The sequence below is a fragment of the Camelina sativa genome, chromosome 16 (genome assembly GCF_000633955.1).
Source record: "Camelina sativa cultivar DH55 chromosome 16, Cs, whole genome shotgun sequence".
In the NCBI taxonomy this organism is placed as follows: Eukaryota; Viridiplantae; Streptophyta; class Magnoliopsida; order Brassicales; family Brassicaceae; genus Camelina; species Camelina sativa.
In genome coordinates, this window is record NC_025700.1 from 5869932 (window position 1) to 5892630 (window position 22699).

The window sequence follows — 22699 nt, forward strand, 5'->3', positions numbered from 1 at the left end:
TTTGAGATACTCTTTATCAAAAATATCTCTTTTTGAACATTTTCATTTTTGCCCTCTTTTACACAGATTATAATATGTTAAATTAATTTTAAGAATTTTTTTTAGGTCTGAGTTCTCTATTTTATATTTAGGATATAATTTTGATGGAGTAAAGTTTAGTATTCGGAGTTTAGAATTTAGAATTTAGTCATTTTACACATTAAAAATGGGTATTTTTGAAAATGAACAACATGAAAGGGTATTATTAAAAAATGACATAAGAAAAGGAATTTTTTGAAAATGTGCTATTTGATATTAAGATTCCTAAAAATATATGATACCAATATACAATGAGCATATACTACTCAAAACTATAACAGTCAAATTAATCATATATAGTATAGAAAAATGTAACTCATATCGTACCATGAGATAGAAAGACATCACAAGCTTAACAACATGGTTTTTTAAGCATATGATAGTAACATACAATTTTCCTTTTTTATAATAGTTTAAAATACGTTTTTTCTTAAAGATGAAGACTAATAAGAAAATAAATTTACCATGGAGAGACTCATATGCATTGTCCAATACAAAAAAAATTTAGCTTGCTTTACCACATGAATGCCCAAAAGAAAAAAAAAATAGAGATTCTAAAATATAAGAAAGGAACAAAACCTAACATGCTCAACATATTCAATCACGATAGTTCATTTTTTTCATGATGTAGTAATATTAACACAACCAACAAACACGACAATCTGAAGTAAAAATAAAACATGGTTTAAGGTCCGACCCATAGGCCAAGCAAGTAAAGCCAAGGATTAGGGCATCAATTTTTCTGGTGCATATTTTAGGCCAAAAGTTTTAGGTCTTCTATGTAGGATAAAATAAATTATAAGTTCAGTTATTATTGGATTTTTTTTATAAGTTCGAAAAAATTTAGAAGTTCAAGTTTTATATAAGAAAACAGTATATTATTCATGTAGATATATCCAACTTACGGATGAAATTTTATTAGGTCTATGTGAAAACCTATTTAATCTTTTCAATTGTTGGAGAATGGGCATTAGATTAATGTTAATTAAACTTGTTGTTACTGAGATTTAAAGTAAAATTTTAACTTCGAAAAAAAAAATTTAAAACTCTAATAAAAAAGTTTCCATATTCGAAAAGCTTGAAAAACAGTAATGAGTTATTAGGCAATATAATATTTATTTTCGTATAAATGTTTAAATGAACATGAAAACATTGAAAAGACAAAGAAAAATGTGAGCAAGCAAAACAAACTACAATATGGAAATAATGAAAACAATTTTTTTATATTACTATTTTTATAATTTTATTTACAATAATAAAAATAATTTTTTTTAAAAACATTGACGTATGGCATCCAAAATTGTCAAACATTTTCAAACATACATAAACACTCTGATGAATAAATAAATTTGTCAAACATTTTCACATAATTTTTTTCTTTGTAGTATTAATGCGAATAAGAAACATGATAACCTGCGTTAAAAAAATTCGAATTATTCAAGAATATCTATTAAAATTTGGAAAAATATATAAAAATAATAGAATTTTTCATAGGAACCTAATGACTGAAATTAAATAATAGTGACTGAAAATTTGTGTTAAAAAGAGGGTAATTAGGGATTGAATTCTAATTTTATGGAAAACGGAATGAATTCTACTTTTATGGAAAAAGAATTGGTAAGATCTAATGAAGAATAAATGAGTAAACAATCATCATATTACTTATGGAAAACATCTCACCATTAGATTATATAAGATTAAAGGCCAGAAACATCGCTGAATTAGAAGCCTTTGCCCAATTTTCTTCATGGAAACCCAAAATTTAAAATTTGAGCCAAAAATTTATAAATTGATAAGATAATTTTGAGAACACATAAACATCCCACAATCTAACATAATCTAGAATCATTTCTTGCCTATGAATCAGATTGAAATACAGAAATAAATTGTATACATAATTTAGAATCTGTTCTTGCCCCTGGATCATACATAAGATTGAAACTCATATTTATCATTTCAAAATAAATTATCATCAGTTTTTTTCTAGGATGATAAATAGTGGTTTTAGATCATAAGGGGCCTACAATTGGTTCTTATTGAAGAAGAGAAAAAATAAATGTTGAGATTTGTTTGTTTGTTTTATGGGCCAATAGTTACTTAGGTCCAAAGTACAAATGAGTTTAGTTAATTAGGTCCAAACAACAAAACAAGACAGGTGTTGGATAATTAATATGTTAAGTGTCATCTTCTTAGCAAAAGTTGAGAAAAACCTTCTCATATTATATAAGATATATTGAATCAAAAAGTGGAAATTGTGAGATTGTTAAATTAGTTAGTTGTCTTTCTCATTTGCTTAATTTACAGCATGCTTAAAAATTTTGTTTTGAACCAATAAAAAGATATATATGAACACCATACACGTGTGCTAGCTAGAGCCCAAGGTCCTTAATACTTGCCATAAGTTGGATATATGTGCACACTTGATATACTTGCCTAATTAGTTAGATATATATGAACACCATACAAGTGTGCTAGAGCCCAGGGTCCTTAATACTTGCCATAAGATTCAGATCCTCTCCATGGTCTAAAAAGACGTAAGCTTCACCCTTCTTGTAAGCTTCCATTCCTTGGATTTCAACTCTAGCGATAGTGTTCCTTTCGGGATCGTACAAGACAATGAAAAAAGAATCGTAATCATAGGCGGGCGAGAACACAATTTCACCCCTGTTAGTCATTCCAGCAATGCGTATCTTAGTCCATGCAAATGAATACAACCAAGGAGAAGGCAAAATGTAGGTATGCCTCGACCATTGATGCTTGTCGGCGTCTTCTAGAACCCACATTTTGATACCGGTATATAAATCTTTACTAGAATAGTTGCGCTGAAGCATAGCTAATTTACCCTTGTAGTTGACCAGAACTGATTCAACAAGTTCCCCATCAGTTGATTCAAGCTTTCCTTCCATGTCTTTAGCTCTCTCGATATAAGAGAACTTCTCAGATCTAACATCAAAGCAAACTATGTCACGAAACCTTAAAAAGCACTCAGAGAGAACAGCTAAATAATACAACACACCGTTGATGCATATCCCATCATATACATGACCGTAATCACTAGGACCAACACCAGCACCATAATGTGGTATATCACATTTGATCATTCTCCATGACAAACTTTTCCCAGTTCCTAATGTTAGAATATGATGGGAAGAGGGGTAAGCCATGCACAATACTTTGAGTTGTTTGTCAATTGGATCATACCCTAAACAGCTTTTCTCTACACGAAAACTCGTTTTCACTTTAGGTAAGGTTAAGAACTGTCCTGTGCTAGGGTTACATATCAATTGCACAGGACCATCCGTTGCATCAAGAATCCATTGAGTATTACCGTATACCAAGCCCCGAACAGGACAACAATTGTCGGAGGGACAATTCATTGGGAAGCTCGAATGAAAATTGGCGGTTATAGTAGTAGGACACGACAGGTTTTGAGGCTGTGGCGATGAGAAGAAGAACGTTTTGTGGTCTAATTTACAAGTGATCAAAATCTTCGGGTGAGACGAAGAAGATATGGTGAAGAAGGATTCAGTGAAATCTGGAGTGCGGAATGTGGAACCCCATAGCTTCGATACGCAGCTAAATCTCGCTATAGACTTTGCCGGCAGTTTCAAGAGTATCTCAATAACGAGATCGAATGGGATGTGTTCCATATCCGAACAACAAGATCATGTCTTGCGCCGTGTGGTGGAGACTCAAGTCTCTTTTCTTAAACCCTAAAGTCTCGTTTCTTTTATTTTCCCTTTGGTAAATCTCAAGGACGAACCAAATCAGTCACTTTAAACTTTATAGAATCAGGAGTAGGCATGTCGGTTTATTTTTGTGTTTAGTGTATTTTGGTTTTAGAAAAATTATAACCCAACTCAACTATGCTATACTCACAATTTGATTAGGATTGTGTTCGGTTTGATTTAGTTCGATTCAATAAAGCTCGGTATGGTTTTTAGTTACATATTAAACTTCAAAAGTAAAGTAAATCCAAAAAAAAACTTTAAAATTTTCAATTCATCAAATTTATTAAAAAAATCGATGGATGTAAACTTGGAAAAAGAATAGAGAAGTATGAGAAAAGAGTTGTGAAAAGTGTAAACATTTTAAGGTTAGAGAAATATAATAAAAATTAATTTATCACATATTACCTACTATATTAAAATAATATTAGTTTGTCACATATTACACACACATTTAATTATGTTCATGTTTTGATGACTATAACATACATAGATGGTGATTTTTTTTGTTTCTTGAATGGATTTTTATAATCATAAGAACATATACAATCTAATGTTGATTCAATCAAATGCTAGTTTCATGTAGTTTAAAATAATACAAGTTTTTTTCCAAGCAATTTTCAATTTTATTAGTTTATTTGGTGTGAGTTTATAGATTTCTTAAATAAAAGTAAGCAAAATCAAAATTAATTAATCATCTATTTGGATCCAATTTGATGCGGTTTTAGTTAACTCACTGTGAGAGCAGCCTTAGTTTCTAATTAAAAACTTGATTTAATTTTGGTTTTTAGGATACATACTAATTACCTTAACAAGTTTGTATGGGTTTTCATATCAACAAGAGATCATAAAGAATAGCATGCCACATATATTGATGTTTTGAACTGCCCCAACTATATCACGAGTGTCATGTGTCCATTTCTAAGAAATCTCTAGACCTTTAATACTACACATACTACGATCCCCACCACCCACAACAAAGAAATGCAGTTGTGTTTCGTTAAGGCTGTCAGGTGTTACTAAATACGTACTCTACGACTATGTGCAAAGAAAATATCATTCTCATGTCACAAAATTCAAGCACCAGCAATAACCTGTTTCTTTTAAGACCAAGACACCCCAACATTTCATATGATGCATATTGTCAAAAATTGAGAAGCTTATAATACCCATCTCTAGGAGATGGAAAGTTTGAAAGGCTCATACTTACCTTTCAACTGGAAAGAACATGGTTTACACTGTAGACATAGACATGACAAAGAACATGGAAAGAACAGTTTCTCCTTCTATACCATAGACATGACAAAGAGCATCAACTTTCATTCCAATCGACTTAATCTGACTTTGCTAAAACGCATCTTGCAACACCTCCTTTTCATTTACCTGACAATTAAGCCAATACCCTGATTTAACAAAATAATCTCCACTCTTAATTATGCATCTAGCTAATACCAAAAATCAAGTTCATGATAGCTGGTTTTATTGCAAAATAAAATAGAGAAATTCCCTAAAATAGCACTAAAACAAGTTTTATGGACAACTATATAGCACACATTCTATAAATTTCCAAAAATAGCATTATTTAACACATTAAAATATTTAAAATTAATTTTTAGAATTTTTTTTTTTTAAGTTTGGGTTCTCAGTTTCACATTTAGGGTATAGTTTTTAGGTGTAGGGTTTAGTATTTTGAATTTATAATTTAATTTTAAAAAATTAATTAGTGCTACTTTTGGAATTTTAGAGATGTTGTGCTAAGTTTGGGAAAAAAACTTATTTTGTGCTATTTTGAGAATCTTCCAATAAAATAACCCATGGACAATTTTTTTTTTTTTTTTTGAATAAAATGTAAAATTTGTTTGAAAAAATCGTTTTACATCAGCGTTTGTTTAAAGGGTGTTAATTGTTTAACTAAGACTTAGAAAGGAGAATAAAACAGAGTAAGAAACAGAGTAAAACACAGTGTTATCTTGAAGCTAGCCACATTCCCATTGCAGCCGCATATTTTCCGTTGTTATGAGTGTAGATGGATAGCAATCTGTCTCTGATGTTCCGGTCCAGTAGTTTGACAATTATCTATAACGTTCTTGATTTTTTCTTAGTATCTACATGTTCATGTTTTTTCTTGATTTCAAGTTCTTGTATCTAGTTTTCAGTTACGTTCTTAATTTTTCGGAAGTACTACTATCTAAAGTCTAGATCACTATAGAAAATACGATGTTGATGTCAAAGGTACAAATAACTTTAACGTTTCTTGACTAATTTGCTTGGAAGTAAAGAGAAAGAAATGACTATACGGGTCAAGAATTGTATAGATGGAAAATATAAGGTGAACTTTTAAAAATTATCATAAACGTGCTATACTAAGTAAACTGGAAGATGCAGCGTTTCAACATTTTTAAAACTATTTCACTTTTCCTCTCTAGCTTTTTTTGTTGTTTGGAGATTGAGTGATGGACGAGTAATGTGTATGGTGGAACCAGCGATCAAGATTTTTGTTTTTTTTACTATCTATACAAAGAATATACATGAAGTGGTTTCTAGTAAAGCATACAAGTTTTAAGTTTACGAAGTCAAATTCAAACTATTTTTTTTTTTTTTTGTAATTAGCTAGCGTTCGTGCTAGTTCGAGTCTAGTGCTGATTGTGTAAGGAGGAGTCATGTGTGTTTGTGAAACAATTTAGAGATACTAATTTGAGAGAAAGTGAAACCAAGACTTCATCTATTTGCTCTTTTTAATGTTAAAAATAGAGAATATAGTTTCATAAGGTATCTGTAGATACAAATTAAATGCTAGTATGCTACATACACGCAAATAGTATTATCTTCTCTTTGCATATAATACAGATGGCTTCATGACTTTTGTATTTTCTCACTTTAGTATTGTAAGCTAGTATTCATAAAGTCAAAATCACCAGTTAACTATAGCTAAATATCACATTGTTTTGCTTTCATCTCTAAACGCAAATTTCATATGGTAGAAGCAGATTAGGCTTCCTTTAATCTGATCGTGATTAGTGATTATATATCTAAACAAAAAAGAACTTGAGACCATGTTAGTGCAACTGCACACAAAAATCCCCAGAAGATGCATTTCAACAAAAGTTTCCTAAAAGTTATTGTATACAGGGTAGGTAGATAACAGAGTAGCATATTCTACACAGCTTAAGAAATTTTACTCAACTCTGAGTTACTCTTTAAGGTGTAACAACAGCTTCTGAGTTACTTTGCTCTGATTATAACAAGCTGCTCAAACAGTAGATGTAATAGCTTTCACCTGCAAAGTTCATGAAAGCCTAAATAAGACTTGAGGCTCAAGAAAACTTCTGAAACGTCATAATTGATTCATTATCAATGGTCCATACTAACAAAAGATTAACATACCTTGCCAACTGCAAACGAATCATCAATCAAACCGTAACAGTTCGAGCAATTTCAAACAAACAAGACTCGCCGAATGAACACACACGCGAGATTGATTCGAACTTCCCCCAAATATCACCATCTTCACGTTTCTCCAACGCCACCTCCACGCACCAAGCAACATCCCGGCTCCCATTATAATATCCCAGAATCACTAACTTGCCACCAAAACTCACCATTCTAGACTCAATATAAACGAGAGCAGGCCAAAGATCTACACCCTTGACAGGTCTCCACACCATATCCCTTGGATCGTACACGATAATAGAAGAACCAAAACCCGCCAGATCAGGAACATTAATAACATACAGCAAATCATCAACCACACAAGACGAAGCGTGCCAGAAAAGCCTCTGTGGACTTGTAGGTCCCCGATCCTCCCATCTGCGTAGTCTCGGATCGTAAACCAAACAAAACGGACGATCCATAATGTAAATCTTATTATCCAAAACCGCAAGTACAGGAAACATGCTAATCGAACTAGCAACAGGAGAGAATGGAGCTGCAGGCACAGTTTCCCAAGTCTCAGTCTCTACATCGAACACTTCTACCCAATCATAATATCGTTTCTCCCTACCTCCGACTACGTAAATCTTTCCGTCAATTACACCGGAGGCAGCGAAGCAACGATCCCTTTTCATACTCTGGAGCTGGCGATACGTGTGGGATCTGCAATCTATGACAACTAGAGTCCTTACGGGTCGATTTAAGGGGACGTTTAAGCCACCCATAACGTAAATCTTGCGTCCGATTGTGACGGCAGTGCATCCAGGATACATCGGAGGAAGGGAACTGATTCTGCTCAACCGTAAAGACATGTTGCTTCGATGGAGGATGTACCATCTTGGGGGCTCGAAACGTGGGAACGGCCTAATCAAGGTATAAAGAACCGGTTCAGTCAAGCCGAGGAGCGAGCGCGTTACGAAGAGTTGATCCGAAGAGATTACGTCACGGAAGGCTTTGGAGACTAGAGATAGCCTCGGGTAATGACATCTCCGGATGAGCGCGACGGTACTTTCTATAAGTATCACTGGGATATCTCGTCGACGAATCGGAGCAAGATTCTGATCTACTTCTTGATCGTCTTCTTCTTTCGGATTCTTGTTTTGATTATCTTCTTGTTCTTCTCCTCCTTTCTGAATCTTGGTTGGATCGCCGCCATTGGAGCCGTCGTCGGAAGTCGTAGAGATTACAACCATCGTCACCAGCAACAGAATTAACTGAACGCGAGAGCCTAATTCGATATTTGAAACAGAATTTTAATGTTTCTTCCTTTACAACGAAACCATTATTATAACGAAGACCGTAACGACGTCGTATAAGTTATTATATATTGGGCCCAACAAACTTTCTGAAACTATACATCTAATTTTGTTTATTTATCTATTGTACTAAAAAAAAAGTAAGGGAAGAAATTAGAATTAACTGAAAGTGTGAAGTAGAGATTTCAATTACAGATGTTGTGGTATTTGGACTAACATCTCATACCCCCTCTTTCATCAACACATTTTCTCAAAAACCCGCGCGTGTCCAGAGTTCGAATCCCATTATGCGGGGTACAACTGGGTACAATTGGTGCACCTAGGATGTTCGATTTTTATTTAAAAATTGTTAGAGGGGTAGTTTTGTTTTTTCATTAAAGAAGAGGGATATGTAGAATTAAAGTGGGTGTGTAGAAAAAAAATTGTTGAGATAGAGGTGCCAGATAATTAAATCAGTATTTTAAAAGGAACAAAGACCTTAACGACGTCGTCGTTAGACGATTTTCAAATGAGGCCTAATATACGTCGCATATGCGATTTTCAAATGGGCCTAATTAGCGTGGACTCGCTGTTATTTCCTTTAAGAAGGTGTTGATCACTTTTAAGTTTGATAATGGCAGAATAGAGACGGGAATTAATCTAGCTAATGGTGCTATTGCAATTTTGTGGATGAAGTTGTAAGCTTACCTCCGTGTGTTTCCTTTCTAAAGCTATGCTCGGGGTAAGTCTGCTCAACTTTTTTCAATCTTGTTCTGATTTGCTGAAAAGTCAGAGAGATGATTTTGAAATGGAATTATGTCTGTTTTTAGTTATGGCTAGCTAAATTTGGTTTGGGATCTCTTAGGTCGTTTTCTTCTTTCTGGTTGTGTAAACTTAATCAATCCTTTGTAGAAATAGCTTACACCTTACCTTTGCAGGTGAAGGATCTTCTCCGAATCACCATTCACATTCACTAAACTTGATCGTTATGGTGATGAAAATTGTAATCTGTCTCATCAATCCATGATCGAAAGCTGTGTTTTATGTAGGATATTGGGAGAAGGTCCAAGAGAAACCGTTATCTATGGTTTCAGCTTGGCTTCAATGTAAGCTAAGAACTAAGCTTTGATGAAATGGTAAGCTAAGAACTAAGCTTGAGAGTTGAGATAATTGCCTTAGATGAAATCAAAATTTTTTCTTTTGATATTCAAGTGAGACTCTTTTAAGCTTTTGGTTCTAACTTTTACAAGGAACACTATCTGATTCTCTTTTTCTTTTGTTCTCCAGTTCGGATGCAGAGTGTTCATCACATTTGCGGCAAGTCAAATCAAGAACCAAGGCACTTTGGTTTATAATCAAACACCAAATATAGGAACTTACAAAAAAGCAGCGAAATGAATGAATGATAAGATGATAGGGACTTTATGTTTGTGTTGTATCATGAAATGTATGTTTCATACAACAAGTTTCGTAAGAAAATTTTGTCAAAAGGCTAAAACAAGAATGGCCTACGCAGCTAAAGAAATCTACTCAAGGCTAATTCTGTAAGAGTATTCTCACTCTGCACAAAGATAAGAAGAAGAACACGAGTTACTTTTTAACAACTTTTGCTTCATATGCTCTCATATCAACAAGCTGCTAGCTAAAACAGTAGATGTAATAAAAGATCCTTCAGCTGCAAATGAATGAAAAGCCGAATAAGAATTGAGATTACAGAAAATGCCATAATATCATTATCAATAAAGTCCATGCACATCAAAGATTAACATACCTTCAACTGCAAGAAACCATCCCAAAGATCATCAAAACGTAACAGAGCGAAAAAGATCAATGGAAGGCGACGTCATGGATCTAAGCACATGCGATCTTGATACGACCTTCCCCCGAATCTTTCCTCCTTCAAGTCTCTTTAAGGCAATCTCTATGCACCAAACATCTTTAAATCCATACCGGTTGCAAGTATTGCCCAAAATCACCAAGTTCCCACCAACATTGGCCATTTTACAATAATAATAATTGAGACTAGGCAAACCAGATACACCGCTCAGAGGTCTCCAATACAACTCATTCGGATCATATACCGAAACAGAACAAGAATCAATACTATACAACGAATCCTCAACCACACAAGACGACTGGTCCCAATATCTCAATAATGGACTTGCCGGTCCCCATGACTGCCATGTACCTTGTCTTGGTTCGTAAAAACAACACTCAGGATCCAACATGTAAATCTTCTCTTCCATCACCACATATGACAGAAACGCTCCTTCTTCCATACTAGAGTTGTGATCGTATGGACCAGCAACACTACTCCAAATCCCAGTCTCTACATCGAACACCTCGATCCAATTATCATCTCTCTGCTCGCAACCTCCGATCACGTAAATCTTTCTGTCAATTGCTCCGGCGGCTGCGGAGTTGCGAGCCCTCTGCATTCCCGGGAGCAAGCGACACTTGTGAAATCTGCAGTCGATGACTAACACGTCCGATGTGGGCCGATCATATGATTCATCGCATCCACCGATCACATACATCTCGTATCCGATTGTGACCATAGCAGCTCCAGGCTTCAGAGGAGGAAGTGAACGGAGTTCGGTCAGCCGTAAAGAGATCTTTCTTGGAACGTTACGGTTGAGAATGAACCAGCTCGGTAAGATATTAAGATGGAATCGGATCGAAGCGTAAAGAACAGGTTCGGTGAGGCCGAGTTGCGAGCGCCTTTGGTAGAGTTCCGGCGAAGAGATGACGTGATGAAAGAATCTTGAGAAGAGAGATACCTTCGGGTAATTACATCTCTCGACGAGTAAGAGGATGCTTTCGGCGAGTCCTTCTGGAATGTATAGAGTAACCGGAGCAAGATTCTGATCTTCTTCTTTAGGATTCTCGTTTTGATTCTCTACTTGTTGCGGATTCTTGCTTGGATCGCCGCCGTTGGAGCCGTCGTCAGTAGTTTCAGAGATTAAAGCCATCGCCGCCGTGTGAAGTCTTCAGCAGCAACGAATTTAACTGAAAGGGAGAAGACTAGAGTAGATTTTTTCAAGAAGCTGTTACATTCCTTGTGGTATTTATAATGAAACCATAATTCAGAAACTTCGTTTAAAGCGATTCTTTTGTATTAATTCATTTTTTCTTTTTAATTTTTACGTAAATTGTAATATATTAGTATCATCTAATTTTTATAATGGATTTTTTTTTCCCTTCAGTCTCAAAAACAAATCACCTCTTTTATAACGTGTCAAACGTCTCTCAACGTGACTCACAAGCTACTCTGTTCTTCCTACTTAGAAAACTCAAGTTTGTGTTTCAAATGGCGTACTTAAATGCTTTGTATTCTTAATTCTTAAACATATTTGTAATCTTAGGCTATATTTTTTCATGTGCCTTGTAGAAGAAGTTAAAGGTAGTTTTGTCTTTACAAGGTCAAGAGTGAGGGCAAATTTTTTATTCTAATTAAGCTCAGAACTTTGAATTTCTTCATTGTAGTTAGTTCCCCCTATAGACCCTAAATCTTTGTGTTTGCTTCATCTCTAAACCATAATATCATAATATTGCTCATATAGTCATATATATGATCGCAGATTAGGTTTCGTTAAATCTGATTGTGATTATTTATTATTGAAGAATGATATATTTCAAAAAACAGAAAGAAGCAGAAACTAGTTAAACCAAAGTTGCATTCCAACAAGTCTCCTAAGAATCAGTACAAAGAGAAAGAGTGGCCAACTCTACGCAAGGCCTATTCTATTAAGAGTGATCACATTCTTGCACGAAGGTTAAGAAGGAAGACGAATTACTCTTTAAGGTCTCAGATAAAACAGCTTCTGCACCACTTTTTGCTTTATATTTGCTCTCATATTAACAAGCTGGTAGCTAAAAAACAGTAGGGCGTTTGGTGAACCAGACGCAATATCTAGACGCGGATGCAGATTGTTGTTTGTTTAGTGATAATTAAAATAATAACTGGATTAGGTATTTGGATGAGTTTTGAAAACTCATCCAAAAAACACTAAATTTCTGAATGAGTTTTTTTGGAGAGTTTGGATGAGGTAAACTCATCCAAAATTGGTAAAAATCAAAAATACCCCTATTTTAATTAAATAATTACAAAGTATTTTTTCTCAATTCTAATATTAATAAAACCCTAAAATCTCAATTCTTCATCCATCAACCCGCTCATTACCACAAAATTACGTTTTCCCGCCAAAACCACAAAAACTAGGTTTTCCAATTAAAACCGCAAAAACTAGGTTTCCCAACAAAAAGACAAAAACTAGGTTTCTCGCCAAAACCGCAAAATTACGTTTTCCCGCTAAAATCGCAAAAATTAAGTTTTCCCGCCAAAATCGCAAAAATAACGTTTTTCCATCAAAACTGCAAAATTACATTTTCCCGTTAAAACCGTAAAATCTCATTTTCCCGCCAAAACTCGTTTTCTCGCTAAAACCGCAAAATTACGTTTTCTCGCTAAAACCGCAAAATTACGTTTTCCGCCAAAACCGCAAAATTACGTTTTTCCGTCAAAAATGCAAAAATTACGTTTTTCCGTCAAAAACGCAAAAATTACGTTTTTCCGTCAAAACCAAAATAATGTTTTCCAGCCAAAACCGCAAAATCTCATTTTCTCGCCAAAACCGCAAAATTATGTTTTCTCATAAAAACCGCAAATTTACGTTTTTTCGCCAAAACCGCAAAATTATGTTTTCTCGCCAAAATAAAAAAATTACATTTTTCCGCCAAAATAAAAAAATTACGTTTTTCCGTCAAAACCGCAAAATTACGGTTTCCCGTCAAAACCGCAAAATCTATTTTTCCACCAAAACCGCAAAATTTATTTTCCCGTTAAAACCGCAAAATTTCATTTTCCCGTCAAAACCACAAAATCTTGTTTTCCCATCAAAACCCAAAATTACGTTTTTCGCCAAAAAAATGCAACAACGCAAAAATACGTTTTTCGGTCAAAACTACAAAATCACATTTCCTGCCAAAAACGCAAAATCACAGTTTTCCGCCAAAAACACAAAATTTTGGTTTTCGGCTAAAAATGCAAAATCTTGGTTTTCTGCCAAAAACAAAAAATCTCAATTTTCCGCTAAAAACGTAAAATCTCTGTTTTCCGTCGTGACAAAGGAACTTTATTTTTAAATATTTATTTAAATTTAATATGAAAATAAGCTAAAAACATGAATACATTATAACCACTAAATCTTCAACTTAAAATAAAGGGGCTTTTGGTCATTTTACATATATTGTATTCAGATGCACATAAATCAAATTACAAAACAAACATAATTTTATCCAGATACAATTTCTGGACGCATAAACCAATAATGCAAAGGAACATCATTTAGATGTTCAGATATTGCGTCCAGATACTGCGTCTTGATACTGTATCCAGATATTGCATCTAATGCACCAAACGGACAGAGCCTAGATGTAATAAAAGACCCTTCTTCACCTGCAAATTCATGAAAGCCGAATAAGACTTGGGGTTACAGAAATGTCATAATATCATTGTCAATATAGTCCATGCACATCAAAAGAGAAACCTACCTTCAACTGCAAGAAACCATCCCATAGATCATCAAACCGTAACAGAGAAACAAAGATTAATAGAAGGCGAGGTCGCGGAGATAAGCACAATCGCCTTTGAATCGACCTTCCCCCAAATCTCACCTCCTTCACGTCTTTCTAACGTGATCTCTATGCACCAAGTATCATTCGAGTCATTCATATATCTAATTAGGAGTATTTGTAATTTTAATTTAGCACTTCTATTGTTATTTAGTTTTGGCCTTAGAGTTAAAATTATTATATTTGATATCATAAAATTGGATAACTAATTTTAGAGTCAAAAACATCTAATCCAATATTATACTTTCTTATATTTATTTTCTTTTTTGAGTTATAGTATTATTTAAAGTTTTTTGGTTGATGTATAATGTAAATATTGACATATTATATAAAAACCATATAACGTTGGACTAATAATAAATAACAAGTTCAACTCTACTCAATTTTTTTTCATACAAATAGAACCATATAAACATGTTGTACCAATTTTATGTGTTTAAAATATTTTAAAAACTAAATCTCCATATTTGTTTATTACTAACGTGTTGTTTGATCCTCAACCTTAATCATTTGTATATGAAAACTTGGAGAGCATGATTGATATATTTTAAAAATAATTTTGAAGATTGAAATCATTCAAATATATATTTCACAACATCGTGTTTAATTATTTTATGCCACATTTAAAAACCAGACATTAAAATTTGGGATTCTATAGGTACCTCACAAATATCAAAAACGTATTATATATGTTACTAGAATTCATACCCGCGCACGCGCGCGGGATTTTAATTTTTTTTATCAATATAAATTGTTGAGCTCAAATATAATAATTCCAACTTTTGAGTATAAATCTATATAAACACTAAACTTACTTTACTAAGTGATATACAAAATATATATTGTTGAGGATTATATTTCTTTGTTATATCTAATTGAGTGAGATTTTAGTTAAAGTTTTTATCAATAAAAATTATTTAATATATATATAATTATTTGAAGATTAAAAGATAAATCCATATAAACGCCATACCTATTTTACTAATCTATATATAACATATATTGTCTAGTGTCGCAATAATATTTTTCTGGCAAATCAACAATATATCACGTGATAACAAAAAATGACTTAAGAACCTCACTGGAAGAATAAACAATATTATCGACAATCTTATGACATTTTATCGTTAGAAGAGTTCATTCCATATTCATATCTCATGAAAACATCTTTTTAAAATTTCTAACATCGAATATCGATTGTTGACCTCATTATATAAACCATTTAAACATATCGATATCTCACATTAAATGCTAATATAAAAGTTTCATGAACATTTTTAGTGTTATGTTGTTACAATGGGGTTGTACAAGTGCATGATCTGCCATAATAGAATTTTCTACCAATTTAAGAATATCTAAATGGTGAAACGTTTAAACCCGATAATAAATATATGTTCACTAATCCAAGTTACATTTTTTTCTAAAACCTCATATGTTATTTGTAGATGTTAATTTTATGATGCAATCTCAGTTTAGTCTTCTCAAAAAAAACATAGTGCACTTTAAATATGTTGTTTTTGCCAATATTTTGGGTTAAAATTATTTGATAAAATTGATGAAGTATTGAGCTTGTTTTTTATATTTTTTTTATCATGTTATAAAATTGTACCTCTAGGTGATAATATACTTTATGAGATATACTACACAAATCACATGTCACTTTTTGTAACGCCTTACATATTTTTTTTCTATATTTTCTGACCATTGATTTTTTTTTTAGATGGATTATTTTTTCAAAAAAGTTTTTCATAGTTTTCCCAAAAAAAAGTGTGACCCTTACAATATCCTCGTTTTAGATTAAAACTTTTAAGTTGAGTTAAGTAATTAATTTTTTATTTTTTATAAGTGAAATTTAACAATAAATCTTTGTAGTATATGTTTTTTAGAAACTAATCTTTCACTTCAAATTTATTTTTCTTTTTAGATTTTTCTAAATACAGTTACATAAATTGTTTTTTGTTTTACCATGCATTAAAATCTTACTTTCATTCTAAAACTCATTAACCCATTCTAAATTTTGGAATATGTTCATTTTTTGGTTATAATTTAAAAAATAACATTATTACTAAAACAAATTCATAGTATTATTTTTACTATTTTAAAATTTCCATTTCTTTTACTTAATGCATATTATATAGTTATTATTTTTATTATTTACTAAAAATACATTTATATAGATATTATTTTTATTATTTACTAAAAAATAAATTTACATTATTGTTTATACTATTTTTAATTTAATTAACTTTAGTTAGTTCGTTTATATTTATTTTCTACTATTATTAGTTATAAATAATATATAAGCAATTAATGAATATTTAAAATAGTATTTTTTTTGCAAAAATAAAAATAAAATACTGTATTGATTAGGTGGATGATGATGTGGAGGAAAGAGAGGAGAGAAAAGTTAACTTTATATATATATAAACTAATCTAAAATTAAATTTCATATGTAAATTAAATATATATATACATACGGATACTTAAGATATACAAACTTTTGTTTGCTACTATCTCAATATACAAACTTTTGTTTGCTAGTATCTCAATATACAATAGCAAAAATAAAGTAGTTAGAATTTGAAATAAAATTATTAGTTAATATAGAAAATTCCATATCGAATAAAATTGTAAATGGGTTATTTACAATTTAATAGAGATATAGAAAACAAAGCCCATCAGGCCCACCAGTAAAGAAGATCGCTAGGGTTTAAGATTCAGAGTCAGAACAAGGAGGCGATGAAGAACTGAATCTGTGTGTAGACGAAGACGAAGGAAGAGAGTAAAGAGTTGGCGAAAAAATGGACGCAAACATGATGGCTGGACTAGATGGTCTTCCTGAAGAAGACAAAGCACAAATGAACTCCATGATTGAGCAGCTTCAGCTACGCGACAGGTTCGTCGTCTCTTAGATCTAGGGTTCTGTTCACTTTTCCTTCGTTATATCATTTGGGATTGTCGCAAAAATTCCGACATTTTTTTGGCTTCTTGGAATAGTTAGGGAAATGAAATTACGATGTATTGAAATTTCTTGAACTAGAAACCGATCGAGCTAGATAGATCTTTGTTTATCAGGTTCCTAGGCTTCATTGACCAAGTTTTCACAACTGAACCATCCCCTGTATGGGGCTTACACTTCGAATTGTTGATTCAAGCCCTGACACGAAAGAATACTAACACTCCTAAGAATTGTCACATGTTATTCATGAAATGGGTTGGATTGACAAAATGAAACGAAGTGATATCTAGTGACATTATCTATTTAGTCTCGAACTGCTCTGTTCTAGTTGATTTTGTTCTTGTTGTCTGCTCTTATCAAGGCCAGGAATTATTCTTAATTTGCAATCTGCTTTGACTCTGTCGCTTGTTGTTGTCTGACATTTAAGCGTGATCTCCTTTAAACCAACCAGTGCAGCCAATTAATGTTGCAACTGGACGTTAAAGGAACAACAACTTATGCACTGTCTATTGGAAATGATAGTTCATTGTTCTGTGTTTAGACCTTAACTTATGCTTTGTGCTGTGGTGTTTTTTTTTTGCAATTACTTTCAGCTTGAGGATGTACAATTCATTGGTCGAGAGGTGCTTTGTGGACTGTGTTGATAGCTTTACACGCAAATCTCTACATAAACAAGAGGAGACTTGTGTTATGCGGTGCGCTGAGAAGTTCCTTAAGCACACTATGCGTGTTGGTATGCGTTTTGCTGAGCTCAATCAGAACGCACCAACCCAAGACTGAAAAAAACTCTGCTTCCTTCAGTTTTGTTTTTTTTGGTGCGGTTTATTGTCCCAAACCAGAATAAACCGGTTGTTAGTTGTTCAGGTTACTCTTCTTTGAACACCAAACTCCTGTACTGTGAAATTGTTTTGACTAAATCCAAATTCTGATATTGAAATTTATTTGTATTTCATTGGAGAGTCTACAGAGAAGCATATCATATCAGTAAATTAGTGACCATTTCCGAATTTTCATTATACTCATTTGGTTTCTTATACATAAGGTTGTTAAACATCTTGAATCTTAGATTACATAAATTGTATCATTCACAATCATAGTGTTGAATTGAAGCATCTCGATGACGTCTGTATCAGTTTTTCATGATACCTACATTGTAAACCGGTTTGAACAAACCAAAATTTTGCTCGGAAATCGAAGGTTTGAGGTTCTCGTTAAAAGGAGCGAATATGCAAGTCTCGAAAACCCGGTTTGGCATCAATGGAGTTCCCTTACCGGAATTCACATGCTTTAGAAGGTTCCGGTTGTATGTAGCCGCCTAATCTAAACCAACGGCGGTCTGATTCGGTTCACCAGCTGAGGGCCAACCGGTTTCAGCCACAATGATGTCCACGTCTCCGTACCCGATCCGTTTCATTGCTGAGTAAACCGCGTCAAGCTGAGCGTCGAACATGTTGGTGTAGTTCAACTTCGTAACTGGGTCAACGACGACTACGTCTTTTGAGTTAAAGAGTGCGTAGTTTAATGTTTCGGGTCCGAACCCGAAATATGGGTATGGGTGAACCATAAAGAGAGACTTCGTGCGGTTATGGAAGTCGAGGATTGGAGCGAAGATGGCTTTGTCGTAGCTTCGACGCAACTTTCTGGAGCTAGGTGGTTCGGAGGAGCCTGAGAGGACACCTAGCGAGTGAGGCGTAGAGACTAAGATCCCAGTGATGCAATGAAGTACTAATATTAAGGGTGTGTGGAGATTGTCATTCAGTTACGTCGTTCGAGTAAACCAGTTTGTTTTTGCTCCCATCTCTATAACCAAGATTTCAAATTGCTTATATACTTGAAGGCTTGAAGCACAGTTACGTTGGTCTTTAAATGTTAAGAAGAAAATCAAATTTCATAAGATTTCAGTAGATGAAAATGTTACTTACAAACAGTTAGGACTTTGTATTAATTTTCTCACTTTGAAATTGTAGTTACCAATAAAATAAGTCAAAACTGAGACCAATGTTTTTTTTTTTGGTGGAAAGCGGGGGCAGAGCCCCAAATTTTATTAAGAAAAACTAAACAGAACTACATACGTACTCGTCGCAGTCATGTACGACCAGCAACATCCTCGTTTAACAAATGAGCAACAACATGCGGTACTAAAACAAAACCATGAAAACCAAGTGATAATGTAAACGCATAGTTGGCTAACCCGTCAGCGAGACGGTTAGCTTCCCTATACACGTGACGAAAACTGAGACCAATTTTTCTTCTGCTTATCTCTAAACCAATGTTTCATATTTTGTTGAAAGAACTTGATGATTCACACACCAAAAATGATAGCTAACGAAGATGCATTTCAACAAGTTTCCTAAGAAATTATGATTCAAGGCTAAGAGAATGGCCTAGTCATCTACACAGCTTAAGAAATATACACAAGGGTCTAATTATGTATGATAGTAAGAGTACATACTAATCACATTGTGCACAAAAGTTAAGAAGGACGACTTACTCTTTGATGTGTCAAGTAAGTAAACAGTTTCCGATAGTAAGACTACTTGAAGCTAAGAAAATGCCTGAACATAATTCTATATTTATAGCATCATCAGTAGTCCAAACTCATCACAATTAACATACTGTGATGGTATCATCCCACGATGGAATCATCAAACCATATCAGTTTGATTAAGCACAATCAAAAGTGACTTTGCAGGATGAAAGCACATGCAATCTTGATTTGACCTGACCCCAACTATCACCATCTTCTCATGTCTTTCCAGTGCGATCTCTATGCACCAAAATGTCCTTTTTACTAGTAACAATCGCAACAACCCCTGTTCTCTGTTAGAAACCCTAATTTGTTGTTTAAATGATAAGGTCACCAGTTGGGAAAATGCTCCTTAAAGACCCTTTTTTGTAGTCACTATCAAATCAGATCAAAACCACCGGTTAAAGTGAACCGGTTTGTCTTGCTTTTACATTGCTAATATACCTGAAGCACGGTGAGTCTTTTTAAAATGAGAACAGAGTATCATACAATACAACGATATTATTTTCTCTCTTTGTATGATCTATATAGATAACTTCAGGCTTCATCAGGACTCTGTACTATCCACAGTTTTATATTGTTGTTACCCATAACATCATAACCACCGGTTAATTAGATCACTGTGTTTTGCTTCATCTCTATACCAAGATATCATATTGCTCATATAGTAGAAGCAGATTAGGTTTCATTAGGGTCTGAGACTAATCTGCTTACTTACAAAAAAAGTTATATATCTAAACTAAAAGCAAACAGAAAGTAGTTGAGACAATGTTACTGAAAGAAGAAAAAGAAAAAGCAAAATAAAGATGCATTCCAACAGGTCTCGTAGTGGCCGACTCAAAACAAAAAGATTAAGAAAGACGAGTTACTCTCTAATGTGTCAGAACAAGTTTCTGAGTCACTATATATGCTTCATACTTGCTCTCATGTAAACAAGCTGCTCAGAAACAGTATATGTAATATGAGATCCTTCTTTACCTGCAAGTTTATGAAAGCCTAAATAAGACTTGAGGCTCAAGAAAAGGTCATCAATACTCCAATACTCAACAAAGATTAACATACCTTGCAGCTGTAAACGAATCATCAAAACGTAACAGTTCGAGAAATCAGAAAGAAAGGCGACTCGACTGAAGAATGCACAGGCGATATTAGTGACTCGACCGGCGAGGTTGATTCGACCTTCCCCCAAATAGCACCATCTTGACGTTTTTCCAATGCAACCTCTACACACAAAACGTTTTTTTCCGTGTCATGATCACAACTATCCTGGATTTGACACCATCCCAATATCACCAACTTCCCACCAAAACTTGCCATTCTAGAAAAAAAATAACCGAGACTAGGCATATCATCTAAACCCTTGACAGGTCTCCAAACCATATCCTTTGGATCATACACGACAATCGGAGATCCAACAGCCGCCACATCAGGAACAATGGCATACAACAAATCATCAACCACACAAGAGGAAGCGTGCCAAAAAAGCCTCTGTGGACTTCCAGTTGCCCAACTACTCCATCTAAGTAGTCTTGGATCGTAAGCCAAACAATAGTGATGATCCAAAATGTAGATCTTATTATCCAAAACCACATGTATAGGAAACACTCCGTAAGAACTAGCAACGGGAGAGAATGGACCAGGCACAGTTTCCCAAGTCTCAGTCTCTACGTCGAACACTTCAACCCAATCATTATATCGTCTCTCGCGACCTCCCACCACGTAAATCTTTCCGTCAATGACTCCGGAGGCTGCGTAGCAACGTTCCCTTTTCATATTCTGGATATGTTTCCACGTATGGAATCTACAGTCGATGACAATCACAGCCTTTACGCGTTGGTTTAAGCCGTTGCGTCCACCCATAACGTAAATCTTGTGTCCGATTGTGATGGCAGTGCATCCAGGATACATCGGAGGAAGTGAAATGATTCTGCTCAATCGTAAAGACATGTTGCTTCGATGGAGAATGTACCAGCTTGGGGGTTCAAAAGATGGGAACGTGATCAAGGTATAAAGAACCGGTTCAGTCAAGCCGAGGAGCGAGCGCGTTACAAGGAGTTGATCCGAAGAAATTACGTCACGGAAGGCTCTGGACAGTAAAGATAGCCTCGGGTAATGACATCTCCGGATGAGCGCGACGGTACTTTCTATAAGTATCAGTGGGATATCTCGTCGACGAATCGGAGCAAGATTCTGATCTACTTCTTGATTGTCTTCTTCTTTCGGTTCTTTGTCTTGATTCGCTTCTTCTTCTTCTTCTTGCGGGTTCTTTGTTGGATCTCCGCCATTAGAGCCGTCGTCGGAAGTTTCAGAGATCAAAGCCATCTCCTCCGTGTGATTGTGACCAAGTCTTTGAGTTAGTTTTGAGATGTTAACTGAAAGTGTAACCAAGTAGACTTTGTTAAAGAAGCTGTTATTAAGTTTGTTGTGGACCTGTGTGGTATTTGGAACGAAGACCCTAACGACGTCGTATAGACGATTGTAAAATGAGGCCTAATACGTTGTATAAGCGATATTCAAATTAGGGCCTTATAAGGCCCAAACACAAGTACAGTATCTGAAGAACTTTGTTTATTTTATCCTAATAAAAAATAGGAAGTGGGAAGTGGGAAGAAATAAGATGAGAAGTCGATTAATAGTGGTGTGTGATGATTTGAATTTGATTTGTTTCTCCACTGAGCCATCTTGTGATTAGAGAATTTATATATTGTAGTTGTAGCTTGGATTTGCTTTCTGCGGTTTGTATTTTTGAGACGTAATTTTTGGTTTATACTAACTTCTTTGAATGATGATCTGAATTTGGTTTTTGTGAGCAGAATCAGATATATATTGTAGGCCGTACTTGTTTTTGTACAAGTCGTAAGCTTACCTTTGTGTGTTTCTGTGGACATGTCTATTGCATTCCTCTCTCAAGCTAAGCTCGGTGTAAGTCTGTCTGCTCGTCTTCTTTTTTTTTTCTCAGTCTTTCATTTGGACCGCTTGTTGTGTGATTTTGTTGAATAGTCAGAAAGATGATTCTGAAATGCAAAATATATTTAGCAGGAGGAGTTGGAGATAACGTCGAGATTGTTAGGCGAGAGAGGACGTTATAAAGGAACACTTGTTGTAGTGA

The 22699-nt window shown here is 34.3% G+C and overlaps 5 protein-coding genes across 5 annotated transcripts; 1 reads left to right on the plus strand and 4 right to left on the minus strand.

The window, feature by feature from the left end:
• Positions 2550 to 3728, minus strand: LOC104753412 (F-box protein At3g61340-like). Its single transcript, XM_010475670.2, has one exon. The coding sequence runs from the start codon at positions 3726 to 3728 to the stop codon at positions 2550 to 2552; it is 1179 nt and encodes a 392-aa protein (XP_010473972.2).
• Positions 7217 to 8428, minus strand: LOC104749919 (putative F-box/kelch-repeat protein At2g29800). The gene has a single exon (XM_010471632.1). It carries the CDS (start codon positions 8426 to 8428, stop codon positions 7217 to 7219), a length of 1212 nt encoding a protein of 403 aa, XP_010469934.1.
• Positions 10273 to 11523, minus strand: LOC104753413 (putative F-box/kelch-repeat protein At2g29780). The gene has a single exon (XM_010475671.1). It carries the CDS (start codon positions 11440 to 11442, stop codon positions 10273 to 10275), a length of 1170 nt encoding a protein of 389 aa, XP_010473973.1. The 5' UTR covers positions 11443 to 11523.
• Positions 16821 to 18015, plus strand: LOC104749920 (mitochondrial import inner membrane translocase subunit TIM9-like). The gene is made up of 2 exons (XM_010471633.2): positions 16821 to 17000; positions 17657 to 18015. Exons 1-2 carry the CDS (start codon positions 16906 to 16908, stop codon positions 17841 to 17843), a joined length of 282 nt encoding a protein of 93 aa, XP_010469935.1. The 5' UTR covers positions 16821 to 16905; the 3' UTR covers positions 17844 to 18015.
• Positions 20674 to 21912, minus strand: LOC104753414 (putative F-box/kelch-repeat protein At2g29800). The gene has a single exon (XM_010475672.1). The coding sequence runs from the start codon at positions 21910 to 21912 to the stop codon at positions 20674 to 20676; it is 1239 nt and encodes a 412-aa protein (XP_010473974.1).

Bases quoted from the DNA above. Each gene is read 5' to 3' on its own strand.
- LOC104753413 (XM_010475671.1), bottom strand. From the start codon at position 11,442: ATGGCTTTAATCTCTGAAACTACTGACGACGGCTCCAACGGCGGCGAT.
- LOC104749920 (XM_010471633.2), top strand. From the start codon at position 16,906: ATGGACGCAAACATGATGGCTGGACTAGATGGTCTTCCTGAAGAAGAC. The intron at 17,001-17,656 runs GTTCGTCGTCTC...AATTACTTTCAG, and splicing joins CAGCTTCAGCTACGCGACAG to CTTGAGGATGTACAATTCAT.
- LOC104749919 (XM_010471632.1), bottom strand. From the start codon at position 8,428: ATGGTTGTAATCTCTACGACTTCCGACGACGGCTCCAATGGCGGCGAT.
- LOC104753412 (XM_010475670.2), bottom strand. From the start codon at position 3,728: ATGGAACACATCCCATTCGATCTCGTTATTGAGATACTCTTGAAACTG.
- LOC104753414 (XM_010475672.1), bottom strand. From the start codon at position 21,912: ATGGCTTTGATCTCTGAAACTTCCGACGACGGCTCTAATGGCGGAGAT.